The sequence below is a fragment of the Puntigrus tetrazona genome, chromosome 19 (assembly GCF_018831695.1).
Source record: "Puntigrus tetrazona isolate hp1 chromosome 19, ASM1883169v1, whole genome shotgun sequence".
In the NCBI taxonomy this organism is placed as follows: domain Eukaryota; kingdom Metazoa; phylum Chordata; class Actinopteri; order Cypriniformes; family Cyprinidae; genus Puntigrus; species Puntigrus tetrazona.
Genome location: NC_056717.1, coordinates 19,408,675 through 19,434,341, shown reverse-complemented (window position 1 = coordinate 19,434,341; position 25,667 = coordinate 19,408,675). Strand labels below are relative to the sequence as shown.

Here is a 25,667-nt window from a genome sequence, read left to right as displayed (position 1 = left end):
AAACTCCGACGATCTTTGAAAACAAACAGGGCTGCCCAATTATTGATACACAGATTGATTAAACTCACACTCCGGGGAAATGGAAAGCTATTTTTAGAAGCCTTATCTGAGGATGAGAGACAGAGAGTGAGACAGAGAAGAGCGCGGCCACAGATAACCGCTTCAAGGTTAATAAGAAAGATGGCCATAGAAATCCGATAAGACATTCTCCCCACCCATAATTCCCTGCTTCTCTCGGCTGCTCTCATACTCATTTCACGTATTTCATAACGCCTAAAATGAGCTGGAATGACACAACTGGTCATAATGCTTGAATATGATACAGTGCTGTCAAAAGTACACCTTTTCTTTTGGTTCCTGTTCTTCAACATATTTAGTCACACAAAAAAAAATACAATAAAGACAATACAAAATGGCAATTTTACTAATGGCCCTCGGAAAGTATATTTTAAACAACTTACAAACTAAAATTCCCTTTTTTTGTGTTGAGAAAGAGGTCATGATGCCATAGAGAAGAACCGTAAAGAACCTTTAACAGTATAGCTTATTGAAAGTAATGCACTTCATAAAAAAAAAAAAAAGCTATCAACAAATGAAGCACAAATGATATCTTGCCTAAAGTAAATTTAGCTTATTAGCATGGTTGAACTGGATCATCGAAGGTCGTCAGCAAAAGCAATGGTTAATAAAAAGGCGTTTAACAGTATTTTCTCATACTTGGGGATTCGAACCTATAACCTTCTGGCCGCCATCCTGCTTCACATGTGTCGGTCTCTTCTGTTGTCACTCACCCTCTCTCCGTCCAGCAGCAGGTGCACTCTGAAGTTCACGCGGTCCTCCAGGGTCACCTCCTCGTTCCTGTACAAGATCTGAAAGATCCGACTGAACACGCCGCCATCGTGAACCCCTGCGCTGCTGAAACTGCTCTCGCCTAAAACGGACAGAAAGACGGACAGAGAAAGGTGGATTATTTCTCTGCTGCGCACATCACGGCATCTCCTGAGAGAGGTCCTCCGCCGCGCGAACATCAAAGCGCGTTCGGTGACGGCTCCTGCCGAAAGAGAGATGTAGATGTTTCATTCATATTCGGTCTGTTGTGTTCAGACCGTATTTTCTGACAGCGTTTGGCAGGATCGCGAGTTGAGGCTTTTAGAATTCGAGGGAAAAGCAAAACATCAAATGAAAATACTTGCGCTGTCAGAGAGCAGGGCCTGCAGGAATGCTGTTATTATATACATCTCAATTGCAGCTCCTAGATGGAGAATGAGAGGAGATTTGGGGCTGAAGGACAGCCCGAGTGTAAAACATTTGACATTTGTGCAACATTACATTTTTGTTTTGTTTGTCATAGTGCAGTAAAAAAGCAGTGCATTGTTGTAAAAAACGCAGTTAAAAAACCGCAGCAACAAAAACAGTACAGTATTTGAAATTGGGCTGTTACATTACATGTTATAAAAAAAAAACAACTAAATTGGGCATTTTTTGCATTATTATTTAATTTTAAGTAATTGTAGTGCAGTGTTTTAAAAATATAAATACTAAATACAAATAAAGACACTACAGTAATTTATTATTGTAGCAGCAGTAGTAGTGGTTGTTATAATAGTAATTATTTCAGAATTCTAAAATATTATTATTTCTACATATATTATTATTATTATTATTATTATTATTATTATTTATTTCTATTTTATTTTTACAAAACAGTACTTTATTATTTTTTTATTTTTTTTTTTTTTTTGAAATTGAGTTAGTTGTATCCTAGTGTAGGGTTTTAAAAGTCATTTAGAAAGCACACAAATTATTTATAATTATTTTTATTATTATTTATTTATTACTATTATTTTGCTTGTGCAGTGTTTTAAAAAAGTTCTTGATACACACAAACGGTGCAAAATCAGTAAGGCTGCAGTGTGATGTTTTTAAAATGTTTTACAAACCACATTTACCAATATAAAAATCTACAGTAAAGTAGCCCTTAAAGAGTGAATCTAGCATTTTCTAACCACGAGAATCAGACCAAACCACATATAGACAATGTACATATTTTGTGTATATGTATACAATATTATGATGCTTATAGAGTAAAGGAAGCATGTTATTCTGCTGTTATTAGCCTACAATACCTTTGTATTCAAAATACAACCAGGGCACATTAAAATGCTTGTGAAACTTTTTTTTTTTTTACCTTCAAGTCTGCAAGCTGTTGCGTTATAATGTAACTGCAGATAATTCTGTATGGTGTAAAATTAACGAGATCTGATTTAATTTATTTTTAGGATGCGAGTCCCTGGTCAATGTTTTCAGCAGGAAGGTAAGTAAATCACTGCTTATTTAGTTTTTTTTTGTTCATATTTGACAAAATCCTTTCCATTTCTCCAAGTTTCAGAGAAAAGCTTTTTCTCTAGTTTCCCTTTTCAAAGAGCCACAAGTGAGCGATGAAAGTTTCCTCTAAGGAGGGAAAATGTGTCCGTCAAATCCAGCATTGCTCGTGTTATTTTCCTCTAACCTGACACTAAAGCAGCCACCATCAAGGCCCAAGCATCAAACGTCGGCCACTGGCTCCACATCCAGAGAGAGACAGAGATCTCATCTGTGACGGATGACAGCGCCTCAGCGGGGTTTCTCTTCAGTGGAGAAGATGATAGCGCGTGTCAGAGAGGTGCTGAGCGGAGCGGTGAGGGTCTCGCGTAAAGACAGACCCCCGCTGCGTCCGTCTCTCTCTGTTTGCCTCTTTCTGTCTCTCTCTCTCTTTCTGTGTCTTTCTTCCTCTCTGCGTGTCACCAAAAACAGTGCCGGAGCTCCAGAGAGAGCCTTACAGTAGAGTCTGATCTTGTCGGTGGAGTCCTGGGGAGTGTGTGCGTGTGCGTGTGCGTGCGTGTGTGTGTGTGTGTGTGTGTGTGTGTGTGTGTGTGTGTGTGATGGAGAGGAAGAGTCAGAAACCCAGAAAAAAGATGATGGATGGGGTCAATGCGTTTCTGATGAACAGCACTATTTCTAGCAGTATGAAAATGTACAGCACTGCACTGGAATGCGGCACACTGGGTGATCTAAAATATCGTTTTTAAAAAGTGAGTTCGCCCCAAAAATGAACATTTTGGTTAGTTAATCAACTTGATGTCGTCAAAACCTATATATAGTACCTGTCTGGCTCTGATATAATGAAACGACACCATAGAAATAATTACAAAAGTAGTCCGGGTGATTTGTTCGCTACAGCTTTGAGTTCGATTGGTAGCTTCGTGTGAAGAGCAAATTGAAATGGAAGCGTTTTTGGACGCTACAGACGAAGAGGAGAGAAGCTGCAACATCTGATTCGTGATCGAACATACTTTTGAACTGAATGATTCAGTCACGAATTGGCCTGATTGATTTGACAACAGAGCACACTCAGTGACTTAAATATCAGCTGTCACATGACTTCAGGAGGCTTGGAATACAGCGCATGAGCCCCAAATATTGATACTGGATGCCTAATGTATGATTTTTATTTTTTTTTACCCTTAAACATGTCTTTCGAAAGCCACTAGATCTAAAATAAATAAATAAAACATTTAAGGCAAAATTTGCCCTGCGTTATAATTTAGAATTTTTTTTTGCAAATTTTGACGCTGGGTATTTAAGATTGTAAAATTTCACCGCTATATTTTGAGCATGTGAAAATTTGACGTGACGCATTTAAATGAATACAGTCACGAAAACTTTAGCTACACACACATATAACATATATGATAATAATAATCATATTAATAATAAGCATAAATTAACTGCTTTATACAAACATTGAAAATGAACATTGGTCTTTTTGTTTCTTATGCTCCTCTATCATTCAAAAATCCTTGTCCTACTGAATGTATACTTGTTCTCTTATAAAAGTGTCTTCTACTGAATTGGTGTAAAATAGTCTTAAAATCTATATTTTTTGGTTTGAACTCCAGTACTTCTTTGTTACATCTTAGGCACTTCACAGCTCTCCTAATCTCAAGCAAATGCTGACGATGTTTGATGGACGCGGTAATGGATGGTGGATCAGGACAGTGTGTTTCTGATGAACGACTGAACAGAAGGGACTGTTTCTGCAGCCGGCTGATTGCAGCATGGTAATTCACAGCACTGCGCCGCAAAATCACATGCTGTACTACAGGCCGAATTAGCATTTTAGCTCATATCTCCTGAACTTCATCATCATATGCGTGATTCATTCTCTTAATATCTACAATATTTACACATCAGACAGCACTACCACAAGCATACCAAATGATGTATACGAGTAACGCTGAAACATTTGAGTTTAGTCAGACAGCCAGTTGTGCGGATGACATTTTGAAACTGAAACTGAAATCCCATAAGAGCCAGAATGGCTGACAGATCCAAAATGGCCACTAATGCCAGTGAGTCAGACTTCTGCTGGCGTTAAGTCAAATGAGTCAAACTCAATGTCAGATAGAGGCCGCGGGGCTTCTGCAGCCAAATACACACACACACACACACACACTCCTCAATCAAGACATTAAGATATGTTACCCAAAAGAAAACAGCTGCTTTATTTCACATGACTCAAGCAAAATGAGCATCTCGGTGGACAGGAAATAATTCATTTATCAGAGTTCTAGTTGGATAAATGTAAAAATTAAAAGACAAAATGCTTTTATTTCTTATGGCTTTGTTTTGGATCACTATGATTTTATTTAAAGAAATTTACATTTTTATTCTATTTGCAAGGATGCATCAAAATAGTTTAAAGTTGACAATAAAGGCATTTAAATTGGTAAAACAAACGTTTAATATTATATTTAACTTTGAAGTATCATGGTTTCCATGAAAATATGAAGCGACGGTGCTTATTTCAACACTGACAACGTTTAGAAATATGTATTTGAGCAGCAGATCAATTTTGTGAGAGATCATGTGACACTGAAGGCTGGAGTAATGAGTCAGCTTTGCATCACAGAAATAAACTATATTTTAAAATACAGAAGCATGAAACACACACACGCAAAAACAAAACTAAACAAGCCGACAGCAGATATCAAACAGCGATCTTGTAGTCTTGTCAGTAGCTCACACACAAACAGCAGATGAAAATTTGCCCAGAAGCTCATTATAGCGCAGTGATGTCAGTCAGACAGCAGCATTTGATCTGGAATCACACGATTCAGACGAGTATCTGAGGCCTCGGCGAACAAACCCGTGTCACATTCAGAAGCACGCTAACACACTAACTGAATGTAAAAGAGGTCCCATAGGTGAATACAAGGGATGCATTCTCAAAATTGCGAGTAGTAAGATATCACAAACACGGTGTCTGACAGCGTAGTGTTTTATAAGGTGAGATTTTTAAAAAATAGTTATTTTGGATCTTTTGAACGTGATCTTAAACGGGTGTCTTAACAGCAGTGTGTACACTGATAATTGTGAGTGTGTGTGTGTGCTGGTAGCCGTGTGTTGTCGATGTTGTGAAAACAGGCTATATTTTCACCTGACACAGCGTGACCTGTGGAAACATGGTGCACATGTCCCTGACTGCCGTCAGATGGTCATAAAACCAAAGCAGCCTGTAGATTACTGTTTTGAACACAGTGTGTGTGTTAAGAATGTGAGAAGAATGTGAGTTAAACACTGAACGAGACATAAGTAACGGTTAAATTACACAGAAGGTGTGTGTTTGTAATCAAGGGGTCATAGAAAATCATACAGCATCTTTATATGGGACATGTGTGATACTACCATGCTAAAAGATTAATGTAAACAGTAAAGTGAACGTTTAACTAATAGATGCGTAATAGATTTGTATTATTATTAATATGTTATAATACATCACATCAAAGCTGATTAAAAAAAAAAGGCCATGTTTGGCCGAGAAGCAACTAGCAAAAATAAGTCTTGATATATTTACAGCTGGAACTTCACAAAATATCCTCATGGCGCGTCATCTTTACTTGTCCTAATGATTTTTGCCATAAAATAAAAAATAAATAATTTTGTTATTTATTTAGATATACATCAGCGACTTACGTTTTGTGGTCCAGGGTCACATATTATTAATGTTATAATAAATAAATCCCTAAGAATATTGCTAAAACGTTCATAAATTATGCATTTTTTTACATTACAGTATTTAAAAAATATAATAAATGTATGTGTGCACAAATATGTAAAACTGTCACAACTAAATAATTTTTTTTGCGATCATTGTTGATTATTTTTTTGGACTTTGAAAGCAATTGATAGAGTCTATGATGAATAATTGATCTAACTCTAAAAGCCTTATATCTAGATAGTAATTCTACAGACTTTATCTCTGTGTCTCTCACTGTCCTCTTAAGGCCTCAGAAAGTAGTTTATTCTGCACGTTTATTTTTAACAGCAGGAGCGGAGACAGCGAGGGGAATCCTTCCAAAGCCTCTGGGAAAGAGCCCTCGAATGCCTGCATTCACTATCGTCCTCTATCTGGCAAAGCAAGGTAAATAGACTATAATTGTAACCAAAATGAAGTCCTCACAAACGAATGCGTTGTGCACAATAACAGGAACGTCGCTTACGGCAAGCGATTTAATGTTCGACAGTAACTGTCTCTGAAATTGCCGTTTAAGAAGTTAAATTAGTTTCAAAAGCCCCGTTTAAATGCGCCTTTAAAGGGAATGAATTCAGAGATGCATTTCCTCAGAGTGTGCTGACAGTTTAAAACCCTCTCTCAGATGATGCATCTCCATTCGAAACCACCGCCACCACCAAAAAAAATTGTGTAACAAAAGAAAATAATCGCTGATTGATTAGTCCGCATGATGTTGATTCTGCACACATGGTTTATAGAGACATCGAGAAGAAGAGAGGGAATAGATGAAGATCTCACCTGTGTATCCAGGTGTTGTGGCGGTGATTCTGTGGGGAATCCGAGGAGACACACGCAGACCTGCCCTCACCTGATAAAAGCTGCAATTGACAGAATGGTTGAATTATTATAGATTCAGTAGATAGATATAGTAACTGGAATACAAGTCGTTTGTAAAAAGATTATATGTCATACAAGATTACAGTTAAACAACTTTAAAACAGAAAAAAAATTTGAGGGAAAAGAAAACCTGGTAGTTAGAATGGTCCAGATGCGACGAGAAAACTCCCAAACCCAAGCTTCAGAACATTTTTGAAAACGCGTGACAAAAGTCGCTGCATGCAGAACTTTGAGACCGTTGATTGTATAGCAATTAAAGTCTGTGCTTTCAACAAAGAAATACTATGAACAAAATGTTAGTTTTTAATGTTCAGTGCGTTTTCCTGTTAATTAGATCCTTAAAACCTAAATTTGAGGATAAAAAAACGTGTTCAGGGAACACAAAATGAACACCTGTGGATCCTGAAGATACATTGAGGTCTAATGAAGCGAAACAATCAATCTGTGCAAGAAAATGTACATTTACAACAGTATTACCTTTAATCTAGAACCTCGTGCAGTCAGATCTGTTTGCTCAGTGACTGTTGGAGGAACCGGAGTACTGAATGAAATTCATCGTCACAGAAATTGTGGCTCATTTCCAGTCTGAGTTACTGTCCTGTCCTAAAGTGGTTTCAGACAGTTCAGTCTGATTTGGTGAGCTGGTTCAACCGCTGCTTCTATTACTTCATGTGACTGAGCACATATTACAGATAGAACATATTAGTTACATTTCATATATATATATATATAATGAATGTTTCTGAAATGTGGTCTTATGCGCTCTACATATACCACCAAACTCGTGTTACCTTATAAAAGGCCAGCATTTTCTTCCCGGCCATCCCATTGAAGTCCTCCACAAATGTATCTAAATTATTAATTCTTTCAGGACAAACTAGCAATAAATAATGGATATACGGCATGTTCCTATACCACTTACACTGACCAAGATCAAGATAAACAGCCGTTGATCTGGTCATTGTGAAGTTTTATACAGTGAATCTCTATTAAATCATAAATAATGATGGCGAATTAACGTGAAAGCTTAGTCGGCGTGTTCAGACAGCCCAGGCTCCGTCAGGGGGATTGTACAAAGGTCACCTTGGCCAGTGAAGCGACAGCAGTTGCATGTTAAATGTCGAAGCACTTCACAGATCATGCTGCAGCTCCCTGGAGATCCCGAACTAAGTCGGGTCATCCTGAGCTCGGCAAGAACGTCTATGTTGACAGTACATGCTAAAATAAGTCTGCAGCACATGTCAAAAAGTGTATAACATCCACAAGCTTCACTGCATCTACAGCGCGTTCTAAATCAACCATAATTTATGCTGAAATGTTCGCAGACTATTTGATCGCATGCTGAAGCAAACGAACGGCGTGATACGCGCGTAGCATGTGTTGCAGAAATGTCTATAACGCATGCCGAGAGCGCACGAAATCTCATAGCACTTGCTATAAATATCTTTAAGCACATGTTAAACACATACAGCACCGCACAAGCTACAAAACGTATGAAATGTATGATACTGCTGCATCTTATGGTGTTTGAGCGTGGTTATCTCAATGCTTGCGGTCTGGTTGTAGGACGGTTAGATATTTTTCTTCGGAACACCGTTTAAGATATTTTGGATGAAAGCTGTCCTGTTGACTGCCGCCTTATGAATACTTCCAAGGTCTAGAAAAGACGTCGTCTAAATAAACATACATCTGCCGTCGGTGGTTCAACGTAACGTTATGGAGTTACGAGAATATTTTTGCATGAAAAGACAATAAAAATAACATATTTATTCAGTGATTCGATGTGACAGCCGCACCAAACAGACATGTCTTCTATGTGTACTTTGATTTGAAAGAAAACTGCGTATCCTTGTATCGTGGCTCACACAGAACAGCGGATACTCTCCAAAATGGTGCTACAGTGATGAATTGCCGAATAAGTCCATTATTTTTATATTCTTTGCATTCTCGTCACGTCGGAAAATTCGCATTTATCCACTGATGGCCGATTGACTATTTTGATGACGTCTTTCAGACTCTTCTGGACCTTGATAGTGTTCAGTCGGTGGCACAGTCACAAGCCTTTTGGTTTTTCTCCAAAATATCTTAAATTGTGTTCTGAGGGCGAACGAAGCTTTATGGATTTGGAACGACATGGTGATTAATGACTAATTAATTTTGGGGTCTAGTAACCCTTTAAATACAACACTGCAATTCACGCTGGCATAAATGTATTCCAAATGACTTGCATAAGAGAAAAAAAATCTCACAGCCTGTTAAACCATGGCCAAACAGCTGATTGTCTCCATTGACTTTGTCATACCGTGCAAGTCGGTGGAAACTGAATTTTCATTTTTCATTTTTCAGCTCAATTTACTGATAAACCTTTAACTCCTTTTCTGTTTCACGGAGAAAAAACAGTTCAGAACAACGTGATGGTGAGTAAATGATCATTAAATCTACATTTTGAACTATAGCGCGCGTTTGTGTTTAAGTTAGATGCCAGTGATTTATTCTCTGTTTGTCAGCAGGCTCTGTTAAATAGAAATCCGCATTGATTTTTATACTTTTCTGTATCATTCAATTCACACGCATTTTTCAAACCAATACCTCACACCCCAGTGAACGCTGTCCAGCGAATTCTTCCCAAACGGGTTCTCGGCGCTCATTATAACACGTACGGTTTGGCTCCATCAGACATATATAGGCCAAAGGTCTATTAGTTCATTCGGCCCCGTTCTATTGTTAGCTGCTTCTCTTCTGAGCAGGAACCACATACGGGGCTGTTAAAAACAAACGGTATATTAGAGCAGTTTGTGTCTTGTGGGGATTATTTCAGATGAGAGCTTTAGCTTTGTGGTTTCTGGAGGGGGGGAAGGGCCGGTCAAATCTCTGCAAAGCTGATGTTTCAGCCAAAGGCCTTGCTTTAATCTCAGAGCAGACGGGCTGCGCTCAACAACATTACGAGTGACCTCTACCGCATCGCAACCTCTGCTTCACACAGCTGTCAGGAGAACGGTAGAGGATAGAGAGGAAACTGTATAGCGGGTCTGCTAACAGACGGGTGTCTAATGAGACTGTCTACTGTAGATGCTCTGTGGGAGTCTCTGGTGAAACTTTGTTCATGGCCTTTGGGAACGAACTGGCTTTGCGTTAGCACTGCCCAGATCTTAAGACATCTTAAACTTTCTTTTTGTAGTAAACCATGCGGGAAGGTTACCTGTGAGTTTGGGAATCATTGTTACAGTTTGATGCACATTCAAGTGATTTTTGTAAGAATAAAGTAGCCATATTTCAGTTTTGTGTAATAAAATTATGTTGAGTTAGTAGATTTATCCCCTTTTTAAATCAACAAATGCTAATGTTCTGTTAAAATAATGTTACCTTATTATACTGTTGACATAATTATGGCTAATAGTGGCTTTTGACTTTTTTCTCTTTTTTTGCCACCATAAAATGTCTCAAAATGATTTATTAAATAAGATAACAATTTCATGTTGCTTTTTTTTTTTTGTTATTCTTTTTCTTCATTCAACTTTTAGATGGTTATGTTTCAAATGAAGTATAAAAAAAATTCAATTTTGAACTTGTTGATTAACTTGCCTGGTTAAATAAAGGTTAAATGAAAAATCTATTTTTGGCAGGAAATTAATTTCATTCCATTCTCAAAGAAAAAAGTACTCTTTAAAAAGTACTAACTAGCACTAACTTAAAAGTGAAGACACTTCTATAGTTCTTATATTTTATCTTATGGCCCATATCTTATATCTTATATATTCATGCTGAGAATGCTGAGAATTTTGCTTTGAATCGCAGGAACAAATGACCTTTTAAAATATGTTCAAATGGAAGTCATTTTAAATTGTGCTGAATTTCCCATTTCTGTTTGTGCCGTATTTTTGATCGAATGAATGCAGCCTTGCAGCCATAAGAGACTTTTTTTCAAAAACATTTTGACATGCATTTCATTTGACACATTTTGAGCAACATGACATGTCGGTGTCATTGCATGTCAGCCGCTGGACTAGCACCAAACTAACACCACGAAGGTCATGGAGGCGGAGTTCTGTCCCTGAATCTCAAACTGCTGCATAGTTAAAATTCAGTGACCTGAAAAGTCATTGAATTCCCCGTAGACTTCACCTGCTGCTCGCAGCAAGGCTGTAATTGATTTGGCTTGAACCGATGACAGGAACGTAATGTACAAAAACAGGGAAAAATCAATCATTAATCTAGCAGTCTGCTGAAGTGAACGCCTTCACGTGACACCTCGTGGTCTTAGTGGGGAGATGCATACGACAACGCCGTTTAACACCTAAACAACACGAGCTGTCTCGGTTATACAAGTTATTTTGATTAAATATGCAGATGCTGCACGATCCTAAAGTAGGTGTCGAATCCACTTTTAGAGAAGCGTGCCATTTTTTGCTTCGCTAGTGGTACATAATGTTATGTCTAAGCCAATCAGGCTGCTTAAATAGATTACAAGTTTAGTTTGTTGCCAATAATGGCCCAGAAATCACATGCTTAAAAACTATGCAAAGGCACGAGAAGCAAAGTTTTCTTTTAACTTATTACATTACATTGCATTAAATCGATAAAAAGTGGCAGTATAGACATGTATAATGTTACATAAGATATTTTTAACTTTATATACATCAGAACTTCATTCATTTCTTAAGGATCGTGTGACATTGAAGACTGCCAAAAATAAATGCACCTTGGCTAGCAGAAGTGACTTCCTCCAGAAAATTAAATCATCTTAAAATCTTAAAACAGGTTTTGTTTTTTTTTGTGCTGTAAAATGATTAATCGCATCCAAAATTAAAGTTTTTTTAATAGACATAATAAATGTGTTTATTGTGTATATTTATTATGTATATAAATACACACACATGCAGCATATATTTTGAAAATATGTACATGCATATATTTATATTCATATCATTTATATCATATATAAATATATTTAATACTTAAATATTATAGTATTTTTTTCTTAAAAGATACATGCATGTAGTGTGTATTCACACATATATATATATATATATATATATATATATATATATATATATATATATATATATATATATATATATATATATATATACATACATATATATATATAATGCAATCAAAAATTTTTAAAAAGTAATTTCACAGCACTTTTTTTTGGGATGCGAGTAATAATTTCCCAGCACAATTTTTTTTTATTAGAGACCATGCATATACAGTTTCTGCTAAAAGTTAATTTTTGTTTGCATGTTAGCATGCGAAAACACTTTCCAGCTCCGGTCTTTGTGCCCCATAACACAAAATGAACGCCACACAATGGCATCTATTCATTGCATCCCAAAAGAACATGGAAAAATGCCTGGAATGTGACAGTTAGACAGACTCGAAGCGGCTCTTGGCGTGTTTGCGTGCGATGCCGTCCTGAACAGGTCGCTTAGAAAACAGACGCTTCACAGAGCCTTCATTAGACGCGCGGAGCAGCTCAGGACTTACCCTCTCTGGAAGAGATCCACATTGTGAAACTTGTGCAGCTCCAGCGAGAACTCCACAGTGCCCTGTACTTCCGACATCATCTATTCCATCACCTAGAGAGACAGACAAAAGTTCATTTTGCAGCTGAACGCACCATTGTCTTGTCATCTAATCCAGAATGCGTTTTCCTTTCAGGAATCTCTCTGTTGCTGTACCGTTGTCAGCTGAGCCGGTCGTCCCATTGTGAGGGAGTGTGTTTACCGTGGTAACCTCAATGAACACAATCCAGTGACTCGAGAGCCGCTAGAGCACACGCGTGACTCAGGAAGACGCCATATCTAATTACTCAGGCTATGACTCATCCCAGACAATATTTGTTCTGAGAACCCGATGTGCCTCTCTGCAGCAAACCAACGTACGACGCTCTCTGCTCCGAGACGGATGACAGCAGTGGCATTTCTGGACGTGATCCCAAATCATGCTTATGACACCATCGGTCTGAGAGACGCCGCAGCTCGGGCTGAACCTGCGTGAGTGCGCGGCAGTAATCGTATCTAATGGCCTCTTCCCGCACAACAGGTTGTGATGTGAGTCCGGTGCTTGTGACATGAGAGGGATGGCTGGAATTTGAGAGGATATTTGCTTTTCCACACTGGCTTGATGGAGGAAAAATAAGTCTGTTTTAAACGGCAACGTTTAGCAATGATTATTGGCATTCACATTTTCATTCATTTTGTCTGTATATATATGTATAATTTTATTATAGATATATATGAGTTTCAAAATCAAATATATAGATAGATATATAAATATAGAAAAAAATATATAGATATATATATATATATATATATATATATATATATATATATATATATATATATATATATATACATATATATATATATCATTTTAATTTTGTGTATTTTTACAACGATAAAGCACATTTATCAAATATTCATTAATGTAGAAAGCAGTTTTTTCATTACTGTTACATGAAGTAAAAAGTTATAGCATTTGTTATACTGCCTTTTATTAATTCAAAACAAATTCGGCTTAATTGAAAAAAAAAATGGGTTCTTCTGTAATAAAGAAAAGAGTGTATTTCAACAATGAGAATCATCATTAAAATGCTGAGAAAGGCAATATCAGGCTCATTAACGTAATGAGAAATGAGGGGTGAAATGGGCTTAATTATCCTGAAAATAATGCTGCGGTGGAAAAGAAACTCCTAAGGGGTTTTATAATAGAAACATTGGGTTTATTTTTTGTTATCTGTATCTTTCTGATTTGCCGGATATTGAAAGAAGATCCTATCAGAGTAATTGCCACGTTAAAAGAACTGTCTTTAAATCTTTAAAATCAATAGTTGTAATATCTTAAAGCCTACAAAAGTATCTTGGTTAGTGCTTACTAATATATATTTATCAAAAACAACAGACAGAAATATATAGACTAACTAAAATTAGCTGTCATATCAGTAATCATATACGTATCGACCTCCAGAAATGATATTTGATTAGTAAGCATAAGTTCATTTTTGGTTGACTGATCTATCGTTTTCTGTTCCAGCAATTTAATGAAGATGCATCAAGGCATTTTTTTATGAAATATGCAGTGTGCGTCTAGAAAGTGAACTGCCATATCGCCAGTGAGTCTGCAGTTTTAAGGACGTTCCATCAGCGGGGAGCAAAGAAGCAGAACTTCCTGGCTCTAAATCCGGTGAGCAAAAAAAAAACCCCAGCTGCAACCGCCAAGCAGACATGCGCCAGCCCTTCTTATTCGAGTGTGTTTTATAGGTAAATGCTATTCTCCAGCTCCACCTCGAAATTGTGTTTTTAAGCAGCTTCCCCCAAACTCCTCCTGAATGCTTTGGTGCTGAATGCTATATCCCACAATGCAATGCACTTCACCTTTCATTTTAAGTGTGATGAATGTAACAATGTCATCCGGTAGTACTTGCATCATACATGTTTATTCGTAGTGTATATTTGAATAAATAATTTTAGCCAGACCGAAATGCATTACAGTATTTGCAGATTCCCTGTTACATTTTCTAAAGGTGTAGCAAAAAAAAATCCTTGAAATTTACGGGGAAAAAATGGCAGCTGTCGTGGCCCGAATTCTATTGTAAAAAATACAGTAACGTTTTTTTGGTTTTACGGTTGTAAGTTAAATACCGTAATTTCATTAACTGATGTAATGTTAATATAAACCAAAAACCATACCAAATTTTTTTTGTACTTTTGAAATACACTGATAACCAACAAATGCAGGTGGTCGTGATGAGCCAAAGCCGATCACAAGCAGCTTTTAAATATGAACATGTATAGAAGGTGCTCAGTGTCATTCACACAAACGCTAAACATCATCACGATGAGACTCACTGAAATATGCAATAAACATTAATTTAACAACATTGCATGTAGCATACAACCCTAATAAACAACTAAGATGAAACGCAGTGATTTTAAAGAGAGAAAAAAACAGAAATGCATTGTAGGGAATTCTGGGAACGTGAATTTACGATTTTTCCCTGTAAATTTTACTGTTAACCATTTTTACTGTAGCATTTTCATTTTTTTTTTTTTTTTTTACAGTGCACGATAACCGTGGTTACAATTATTCATGAAGATCATTCATCAATACATGCAATCAATGCAAGTTATGCATTACAATGCAATATATAAAAAGCTTATAAAAAAGTATTTTTCTTAATGCATCTGATTATTTTATCTTGACATTTTTACAAAACCGGAATCTGTACAAATGGGTTTCTTTTATAAAACTGGATTCATGTCATTGTCATGTCATTGAAATATAGCCTAAATCTTTTGAAATGTTTCTCATTGTGTATCGGATACTGTTTGACTGACTTTATAAAGCTGACGTTTAAAAATAATGACCGGAAACACTCCCCAATTTTTGTTTGCCATTGGTTGAACTAGCAGTAGCTCCGCCCCAAATTCATGCCATTGGCTGAGACGGATATAGTTCTGTTGTACAGTAGTAAGGTATAAAAACGCATAGAATAAATGTATGTCAAAGCCAGTATTCAGAGGAGCTAAAATCAAAAACTAACATTTTTCTATCGTCTGTTTTCTGAAGCGGTGGGTGCTGTGCCGTGTGATGGCTTCCTATTAATAAAGAGATGATTAAACCGTTTCAAAACCACATGAGCCATAGTAAGGAAAACTACAGGAGCTTCACTGTCAGACGTGATGTTGCTGTTTGCAGTGATGAAATATTGATACGAATGCCGTTCCTGCAAACATTAAGGGCGGGAGTGCAAAAAGGAAACAATAAAGGAGGCGGGATCTGAGCGATTGTGACGTAGCATTAGATGGCTATTATTAGCGGTTTTGTACGCCGGGTAAAGGTTAACAGCTCTGAAGCTGCAGTCACCTTCCTCTGGCAGCTGATGCTGAGAAATGAATAATATGTTTCCTTTGAAATGCTGCCCTTGCGTTAACCGACACAATGTTCCATCGTGTTGGCTTCACTTCCCCATACAATGTCCTGAGAGCCCCTTCGAGACGGGCCGGAGAGCGCCGCTGACCTCTGCAGCCGCCGGAGCAGAAACAGAGAGCATTATGGGTTCCGGTGCTTAATTTGAAAGCACTCGTACGCTGTAGAAAGACTTGCACCCAGCAATGCGATATCGTAGAATAACATGCGTACTGAACGAAACGGAAAAAGCTGATTTAGATGCATCTAAAAGGCTAATGCATCTAATGAATGAATGCAGTAAAAATAGAACATGACAGAATTACGTAAAGGTGCTTTGTGTAAAAGGATCTGTTAAATAAAAACACCTAAAAATGGCCGAATGAAATCGAGCCGCTTAATGCATGCATAGTCGATCGATAAATGTAGAATGAAATAAAAGAATAACGAAGTTGCTGTGTGTAAATGCATATGCTAAAATAAAATTAGAATAGAATAATAACAGGTTTTAGATCAATGCATCTAGCAAATATAGAATAAAATAGAACATAATTGATAATACAGATAAAATATATTGCTTGTGTAAACGCGTGTGGTAAATTAATGAATCTAGAATATAAATGAATAATACGGTTGAGGTTTAATCACCTAATTAATAAAAACATAAAATGGAAGATAATAGAATAATATAAAGTTGCTTTAAGTAAATGCTGCTGAATATATAAATACAAAAAAGTTGATTAGGTAAATTTTAATATTATAACCGATTCATTTCTATAATTTTCAGGCTCATTTAGCCAGTAATTTTGTTTTATATGTTTTTATTTTTGTTTGCTTTAAATCTGCTCAGTTAATAAAAATAGAATAAAATAAAATGAATGCATCTAAAGTTGTTAAAGCAACAAGGAGCCTGGCTAATCTGCTTAATTGATTCATACTTCAAGATTCATATATGTAAGATTTACTCGTGTAATTTGATTTAGACAGCAGTGTGGTATGACGTGATGAAATGATATTGGTTTAACTGAGTTCACTACTTCCTTTACAGGCAATAATCACACACAGCGGCCGTTACCGGACATTAAACCGCTATCAAAAATCTTGTTTGCAAAGGAAGCCTGGGAAATGAATCTCTCGATGTGTTTGTACTTTGAAAGGTTCAGTTGAATGTATTACAGCCGGACTGAATTACTGGACGCCTTTAATATTCTCAGAGATCTGCAGAAATGATGGAATTGTAACCTGCGTTTCCCAGAGTTCACTTCCAGCAATATTCAATATTTTTGCACAACTGTGTGTGTGTGTGTGTGTGTGTGTGTATGCATGTTTGAGCAGTCATAAATCTACTGCAGACTGAAGACACTTGCTCGACTTGCCTGCTTAATCAATTCTGCAGGCCGTGGGCTTGCTGTGAGTGATCTATGATTTCATTCTGGTTAGAGTGAAGAGCCTTATGGGCCTGTCAGGTTGTGTGTGTGTGTGTGTGTGTGTGTGTGTGTGTGTGTGTGTGTGTGTGTGTGTGTGTGTGTGTGTGTGCGCGTGCTTGCAGATATCTATTGGAGCTTGTGTGTTTGTAATTGGACATGGCAAATGTTAATTGCACAATTGCAGTCGACTTCAGAAAAACCAAGTCGTGTAGTTTAGAAATGTTTACATTTTTATAATAATTTCCTTGGTCTTCACAATAAATCTGTATGCATTGCATTCAATGGCACTTTTTTTGTCTCTTATGCTTGTCCAGGCTGCATTTATTTGGTCGAAGCTGCAAAAAAACGGATGCTGTGAAATATTATTATTATATATTTAAAGTATACTTCAAGCTGAATTTTCATTAGCCATTAATCCAGTCTTCAGTGTCACATGAAACCATTCTGAGTTATTATCAATGTTGGAAACAGTGCGGAATAGCTGTGTAATATTTTTATGGAGCCTTTAGTACTTTTAGAAATATATAATTTGTATAGTTTTGTATGTGTGTTTTTCTTTAACTTTTATTGAACAACGAATCCTGAAAACATTGATAAATCAGCATATTAAAATGAATTATGAAGTATCGTGTGCCACTAAAGATTACAGTAATGGCTGCTAAAAATTCAGCTTTGCATAACAGGAATATTAAATGGTATATTTTAATATACTAATATTTATTATCCTATATTTTTATAGTGTATTTTTAAAGAAAATATTATATATATATTTTTATATGTTTTGTCAAGGCTGTATTTTTGATTAAATAAATACAGCCTTGACAAAACATATAAAAAAAATATATATATAATATTTTCTTTTTATGCTATAATGAATCGATTGTCAAATATCTCATTTGTTCCAATTGTGTTTCAACAGAACTGCACAATGCATACGTTTGTACCATGCTGGTTGTCAGACAGGAAGTAATCCAGCGGACATTGGCCTTAACCTCTTAATTTGAGTCATGGTCTGAAATCGTTCAATAAACACTCAGAAAGTCATTCGGTGAGTCACAAGCTTCCTTGTATTCAGTTAAGATGCTGCTTTGCCTTCTTTGAAGGTGTTTTCCTGCTCATTCAGAGCTCATTGCAACATTTATGAAAGGTTGATATTATATAAATCTATTAAAATGCATTTTAATACAGCACAACATTTTGCACATTTTGAAACAGAATTCAATAACCCCAAGCACAAAAGAAGAATCCATCTTAGTCTCCGCATTGCCAAAGACAAATAATGTATGCAACAACTAGTTCAGTGATTCTGCCTAGAAAAGCTTAAAAAACCGCTGACTCTGCTCAGAAACCCTCCAACAAGATTTTAGACGGCGCACATCAGCAGACTCAATTCTGTTGGGTTTATGCAAAAACGGCAACGAATTAAGTTGTTGAACTAGAAAATCTAATACTACAGTTTGTCATCGTACAGCGCATTCCTTGAACTGAAATGAATTAGTATTTTCTGTGTTGAGGCACGAATCGACTTCGCCAGCCTTGAACTACAAACACGTTTCAAAAGTCAAAGTCAGGTAAACCTCTCTCTGACTCGAGTACACTCACGCCGTCTATTTTCAAAAGCAGCATTCACAGATATTAAAAGAGTAGTATGCTTTGTTGTTGTCACATGACCTCTTTATGCAGCATATACAGTTCGGCAAGTAAAGGATAATATCCTGTACATCCAGCTAAAAATCAACCCACGGCGCACAAAAGCAAACGGTTTTTAAACTTGGCAAACAAGTTCAAACATTATGGGTGTTTAAGGGAAAATGCAACTATACCACTTATTTTTTTTTACTACTTGAATAAAGACTGTCATGAAATATTGATTTGAATATAATCCATTACAGTATACATTTCTATTTGAATGTAGTCAATAACTGAGGTGCAAGATGGCACTTTTTGTGCTTGAATAAAACGAGAGATTGTGTGCTACGGGAGATATTTAAACTCCATCTCATATACCCAGTGTATTGCCAGTTATTATACAGCTTTACTATTGGCGTCAGTCATTATTAGGAAAAACTGACCCAGAATGTCACAACAGACCAATCACAATCGAGCATTTCAGAGCACCGTTTGAGATTCAATTACCTTCTCAAAATATGATTAGGTGTTTCAATTCAATTCAATTGTGCGTTTGCCTAAATACCTAACAAATCAAAAGATTGTGTGTGATCACATTTGGTTCTTCGTTTCACTGAAAATGAAAGGTCATTGCACTGTGGGATACAGCATCTAATGCATTCTGCTCTATATGCACATTTTGGCAAGTCGAAATATGTATACATGTATGTGTATACACACACACTATACTATAGTTACATGCTACCTCCAAAATGGTAGTGTAGAGAATAGCATGGATTTTTTTCTTAAGAAAGCTGCTTGTGATAACTCAAAAGGTCACAAGCCTTTACTTTGCTACATACTGATAGAAGACAGGGTAAAGTTGGGTGAGATGACAGAGGTTTGTTTTGTGGTTGGATCGCAAGGCACCGAATTGCCTCAATTGAACATCTAAAGCCAAAATAAAGTATGAAGATTCTTACTGTGCTCGAGTATAAAGAGATGGATGGATGAATAATTGAAGATAGATTGATAGATCTAATCTGCATGCGTCTTGCAGCAGTGATATTCAGCTCTGTATAATGAAGTCCTGCAGTAGGACAATGGTGCTGGTAAAAGATTTATACGGCATGCGCTTGACCCTGCGGGAACAATGTGGTAGTGAAAAGAGATTAGAGGAATCACATGAGAGAGAGTCACAGGACCGCATGAGACCGGCCCGAGCGCAAACTGTTACAAATCCACACGAAAAGACCTGAGAAAACCTGAGACGACACGCGCTGCATCTGATGGTTCACACAAAGAGCTGTTCACATTGCGGTACGGCTGGCTCAGATTCTGATGTGTGAAATTGTCCTGAGCAGTCAAAGATCGCAGCCTGAAATGAGAGAATTCATGAAATCATGCCAAGTACGTGGCATTGCATTTCACCTCGTGACACAACGGGTCCATTTTTATGCTTAATTAGGGCGAAAATACTATGTAACTTAAGATAGAAGAGAAGGATTGACCAATGAAATTTAACTGTGGGCGGAGTTATCTGACAAGCTAACCAATCAACAAAATCTGTACAAAAGGGTACAATGCTTACTAAAAGGTAAAGGAAAATGTTGAACGACACGGCATGATCAAAGCCGATATAAATGTATTTGATATTTAATGTACAGATATTTATATGAACATTTCTCTGCTGGTGTGATGACAAATTCCTGTTGCCTCTAATTTGTCTTCATCTGATATAAAATGTTTGATTTACATGGAATGAGATTTTATTTTATTTTCTATCTATCAACATGTTAAAGCAGTAATAAACCAACAATAAACTATTTTCTTAGTTATAGCTGATGTTTTATAAATATAAACCGCTCAAACATTTTACAAGTCTCTAATGCTCGCCAAGGCAGAATTTAATTGATCGGTAGTACAATAAAAACAGTAACAATGTGAAATATTATTCTAATTTTAAAACAAATATTCTGTTTGAATATATTTTTACGTGAAATTCACAGCATCATTAAGCTCCATTCATACCTTTAAAGATAGTTTGACACACCAGCAAACAAAATCGTCTGTTTATTCTAAGTGCACTTGCAATCTCGAGGTCATAACAACAGGATGGATTCTGATTGGCTGTCAGCGTTTGTATCGTTCATCATCTGGAAAAAATAATTTCCAATGATATCGTTTCCCTGTTCCTTTATCGTTATAGTTGTGGTGTGGACCATTATCTGATTTGCTTCTCAAGAAACATTTCTTTATTATCAATGTTGTGGAAACTGTGATACATTCGTTCATTCAAATGAACTATAACCAAGATTAATAAATGTTTTGGAAGTATTTTTAATTGATAGTTCATGGTAACTACTGCATTAACGTCCTTCAATATTTGTTTCTTTCTAAAGAGGCGTTGACTAAACCTCATTGAAAAACCCCTAGAAATTCTGTCCTTTGAACATTCCAGAAATGAGATGATCTACAATGCCTAAACTCAGCTGTTATTCTTTCTCCCAGCATTCCCACAAGATCATCCCGTACGTCTTGCCCTGAAGCAGTGCGGACGGACCTGGCCGCTCGGAAGTTTTACCACATCACTTAGAGCATGTTGGCGTCTGGGGTATTTCTAGTCCTCCGGCAAGCCCGGGCCCCATCCGTTAACCACACCGACAAGCGCCAGGGGCCCGTGTGGGACTCGCAAGTTTGCGTTTAAATGTCACCATCTATACGGTCCAACTGCATTATTCACAGCGCTCATTACCAGTTCAGATTATTCTAGATTTTACATCACCTGTAAGATGTTTCTCTGAGCCAAATGCCATGGGCAGAATTTTTAAGTCCCCTCTACACAAGACGAGTAATTTGCGAAAACAGATCCGCAGTCCTGCTCTCCAAGACGGTGCAGTGAACGCCAGATTCATTGACCTTCGTGAAAATGCGTTTAGAGGGTTTAGATCTGTTGATCTTGCGAAACTGTCCCGTTCAAGGTGAACATCTGGATTTCCCTAATGCGGAGTAACTCCAGTGGATTTATTAAGCTCCTGTAAGATGGAGTTTCTCGAGTCTTCAGCTGGCTGTTTTTGTCAGTCAAGCCCTGCTAGAAACACCTCATTACTTGAAACCTCTCGGAGCGGAAGAAGAGATGTTTTGTACCGAACACATGAAGGAAAAACCAAAAGCCTAATGTGTTTCCCTCTCAAACGCGTCATGCAAATCCTTTTCATGACTACACGGTTTTGACTGAACTCTTTCTGACCCGTCAAATGACATATTAGCCGAGCAATGCACCTTAAATTAAATCAGTCCCTACCGTGGTGTCCGGCACACGGCGTACCGCTCAAGTCAACATCAATGTCACACGCTTCAAATGTGGTGTTGTTGTGTAGAAATACAGTGCTGTGTGTTTCTGCTGGAGCCAGATGGCTTGCGTGTTGCATTGGCAGAATATGCATCCAATATGTTCCTAACAGGGATTTATGCCGGATAACGGAATATTTCCCTGCCGGTCTACCTAAGAGCGGCTTAAAGACCAGACCAGACTGGACCAGACCAGACGGTCAATAGCAAACGGCAATCAAAAGCAAGTCCGTGGTCGACGTGAGCCAAACACGGATGAACAATAACAGAGAAAGAGCGTAAACGTCCGTCAGCTTACCTGCCTGTGCGACGACGACGCTGCTGCGCGACCCGGAGGCGTGATCCGCGCACCCGCTTTGATCCTATGTCATTAAGTTGAGAGGGAGGGAGTGTGTGTTGAGAGCAGGAGCAGGTTTCAGTGTTGACACGAGCATGAGCGGCTCACGGCTGCTGCTGCCGCCGCTGCTGGTACTGATGCTGATGCTGTTGTTGCCATGGTGATCATTCAGCTCCTGCGTGCTGCGGTAGCGCGCTTGCGTTCTCCCACCTCCAGAGATGATGTCCAATCTGCCTGCTGCTGCTGCTGCGCCTCTCTCTCTCTCTCTCTCTCTCTCTCTCTCTCTCTCTCTCTGTGTGTGTGTGTCTCTTGCTCGCCCTCTCTCTCTCTCCTCTCTGTCTGAGGCTGGGTGCATGGTAATAAGGGATGGATGTGTGCTCTGTGTTGTCAGATGCACTATGCGTACAGGCTTACGTCAGTGTCAATAGAGGTGGTATATTTTAGCATTACTCGTGATTGACACAATAAATGTGTCCCTGCACTTACAGTTCAAGCTTAGGATTAATATTTTTGTGAACACAGCCATCCATTGTGGTCTGATTGAGCTATTTTCCTTTCTGCAATATCTATCAATTAATCTACCAATCGATACATAAATAAATGTTTCCTTTGTGTTTACCTCTGCTTATATTAGCATTGATTGGCATCTTTTAAAAGCCAGTTTATACTCTAAATTTTAGAATTAAAAAAATAAAAAATAAATACAGTGCTGGTAGTTGTCAAAGGTAGTAGTAGTATTAATAACATATACTATTAATAATGTTTTAAATATTTTAGCAATTTTTGAGGGATAATTACTATTAATATTGCAATAATATATATTTTCATTGCCATTTTATGGATCATTTTATCTTAGAGACATTCATTTGCATAATGTATCATGTAATTTGTAATAAGTATTGTTTTTTTTAAGTTTTTCTTAATATTGATTACAAATTATTAAACAAAATAAATTATGTGTGTGTCTGTGTGTGTGCGCGCGCGTGTATACATATACATATTTACGAAGTTTACAAAGACAAAGTTATAATGTAACAAAACAAAAAGCTTGTCCTTAAAAATGAAAGTGCTTAACCCTATATTTCCATTTTGTAAATACTGTAGAAAATGGAAACACTGTTTTTAAAGTTCCCCATTATGGATTATTAGAAATGACTTCAACACGGTGCAGCACAGCTCTAAGTGAACAGCTACTGCAAAGTTTTAAATCTGAAATTGCACTGTGTATAAACTTACTGTCTCTCAAAAAATAGTAATTTTAAGTCATTTTAAAAATGTGACATGAACACGAAACCGTAGCATATAACCCGGCCTCTTGTTGGTTTCCCCAGTAACACTGTACACGAAGCAGCGCTATTTTGAAACATTTATTGTGTGACTTGTTGAACGAGTTAAACATATATGCATATTATTTGACCTTGCATGCATGTCAATCTGTTTTTGGGCACTCCTAAAACCAAAATACGAACACATCCTTACCCATAATAGGGGCACGTTAATGTGTTAATGCCGTGCTTATATTGAATATAGTTTAAAAGTAGATATAATGACACAGCTTTTGCCGTCACCAAATATACATTATTTAATCCCCTGCCCATGATGGTTAGGCATTAAACCTTTGCCATTCATGTTCAGGTTGCATACTGAAGTTACCCAGCATTCATTGCATTCACACTGCAGGTTGTTTAAACACACTGAAAGAATGCAGGTCTGTTTTGTCCAGTGAACACTGCGGTCACCTTGCCCTCTGTTTACCAATCAAATATTGATGCTGTATCGGTGCAGGCAGCGCAGTATATACATCCTTCTGAGTGTTTTTAAAGCTTACGTGCTTAGTTGCACAATAACTCTGCATTACTGAGCAGCAGGTGTGCAGACAGTGTTATGGGCTCATCTAAACTCTGCAACATCTGGTCTTGGACAGGTAACTTCCTGATTTTATCTGCACACAGGAAACCCCAAATATACATAGCCAAATACCTTGAATTCTGACAGCTTTAGATACTCGGAATAGCAATAACTTATGACTCTTTCCAAAATATGAGCTGGATATGAGCTTTACAGCAACTGGAGTTAACAGTATGATTCTTTATTTTTCTGTGGAATTTTATGGGAAATTATGGCTTTATTTCCCTCATTTGTCATCGGATAAAATTTTCAAAACATCACTGAATCATTAAGTTTGACACTTTTGAAGGAAATTAACCCATAAATAAGTCCTATTCCTATTAGGCTAGGAGGAAGTAATTTAATAACATTAAATGATATAAAAATTAAATGTATGTTTATATATAAAGATTAAATATATACAAAATTTTACTGCACACCTTTTTTTAAAATGTCACTTGCTGAAGGTCATGTGACAGCATTATTGCAATTATTACTTATTACTTCAGGTTTCAGTGTGACATGATTCTTCAGAAATCATTCTAATATGATGCTAAAACTTTTTTTTCCTCCTATTCTTTTATTTAAAATCAGTTGTGCTGTTTTTTCGTGAATCTTTTGATTAATCGAAAATTGGAAACAACAGCATTTATTTGAAATAAAACTTTTTCAACTTTTTAACTTTTTATCAATTTAATGTACGCTTACTCGAATAAAATCATTTCTACACCCCACACTGAACTGTAGTTTAAAGACTGTCTCTATATAATGCATACCTGTTACACATTAACATACATATAAAGTGTGCATTAAGCAGTATGCCGCTATCATATTTCAATCCAATCCTCAGGCGCTGACCACATGCTCTCGGTCTCCACTCGTGTTTAAGCAGCGTTGCTTCCTCTATAGCGCAGGAGAAGCCAGAGACAGTCTGACGCAATCATTTTGCAGCGTTCACACATTCTTCAAGTTTTTCGCCTGCTGTCTAAAATCTTTAATTAATGACCAGCTATCCAGATGTTTCATGACAGCCTGAACATGCGTTTTATGAGTATGTGATGCATGCTTCAGCATTTCCTCGCTTTAAGCTCATGCTATAACTTTTTCGCATGTTTCTCGCTTTCTTTTATACCTTCATAACAGATAAAACTGGTTTTGAAGGCGTGAATGAAGGCGGGGTTGAATTATATATCCT

General features: G+C 37.2%; 1 protein-coding gene and 1 long non-coding RNA gene across 6 annotated transcripts in view; one reads left to right on the top strand and one right to left on the bottom strand.

Moving 5' to 3' along the window:
• The window catches only part of fam135b (family with sequence similarity 135 member B), a 43,296-nt gene extending 20,459 nt beyond the window's left edge, over positions 1-22,837 (bottom strand). Inside the window, exons 1-5 of one of the 5 annotated variants that reach the window (XM_043217721.1) lie at positions 22,547-22,837; positions 12,440-12,531; positions 7,083-7,212; positions 6,854-6,933; positions 792-931 (exon numbers count right to left, since the gene is read on the bottom strand). In XM_043217721.1, the coding sequence (XP_043073656.1) occupies positions 792-931; positions 6,854-6,933; positions 7,083-7,212; positions 12,440-12,461 (372 nt within the window). In that variant the 5' untranslated portion in view covers positions 12,462-12,531; positions 22,547-22,837. Of the gene's footprint in view, positions 1-791; positions 932-6,853; positions 6,934-7,082; positions 7,213-12,439; positions 12,532-12,633; positions 12,767-22,546 lie in introns of those variants that run through there. The other 4 variants (XM_043217722.1, XM_043217723.1, XM_043217724.1 and 1 more) reach the window with 4 other exon arrangements.
• Positions 12,870-19,443, top strand: LOC122323683. Its single transcript, XR_006247047.1, has 3 exons — positions 12,870-13,005; positions 13,988-14,137; positions 18,209-19,443. It is a non-coding gene; the product is annotated as an uncharacterized LOC122323683 (long non-coding RNA).
• Positions 22,838-25,667: the final 2,830 nt, after the last annotated feature.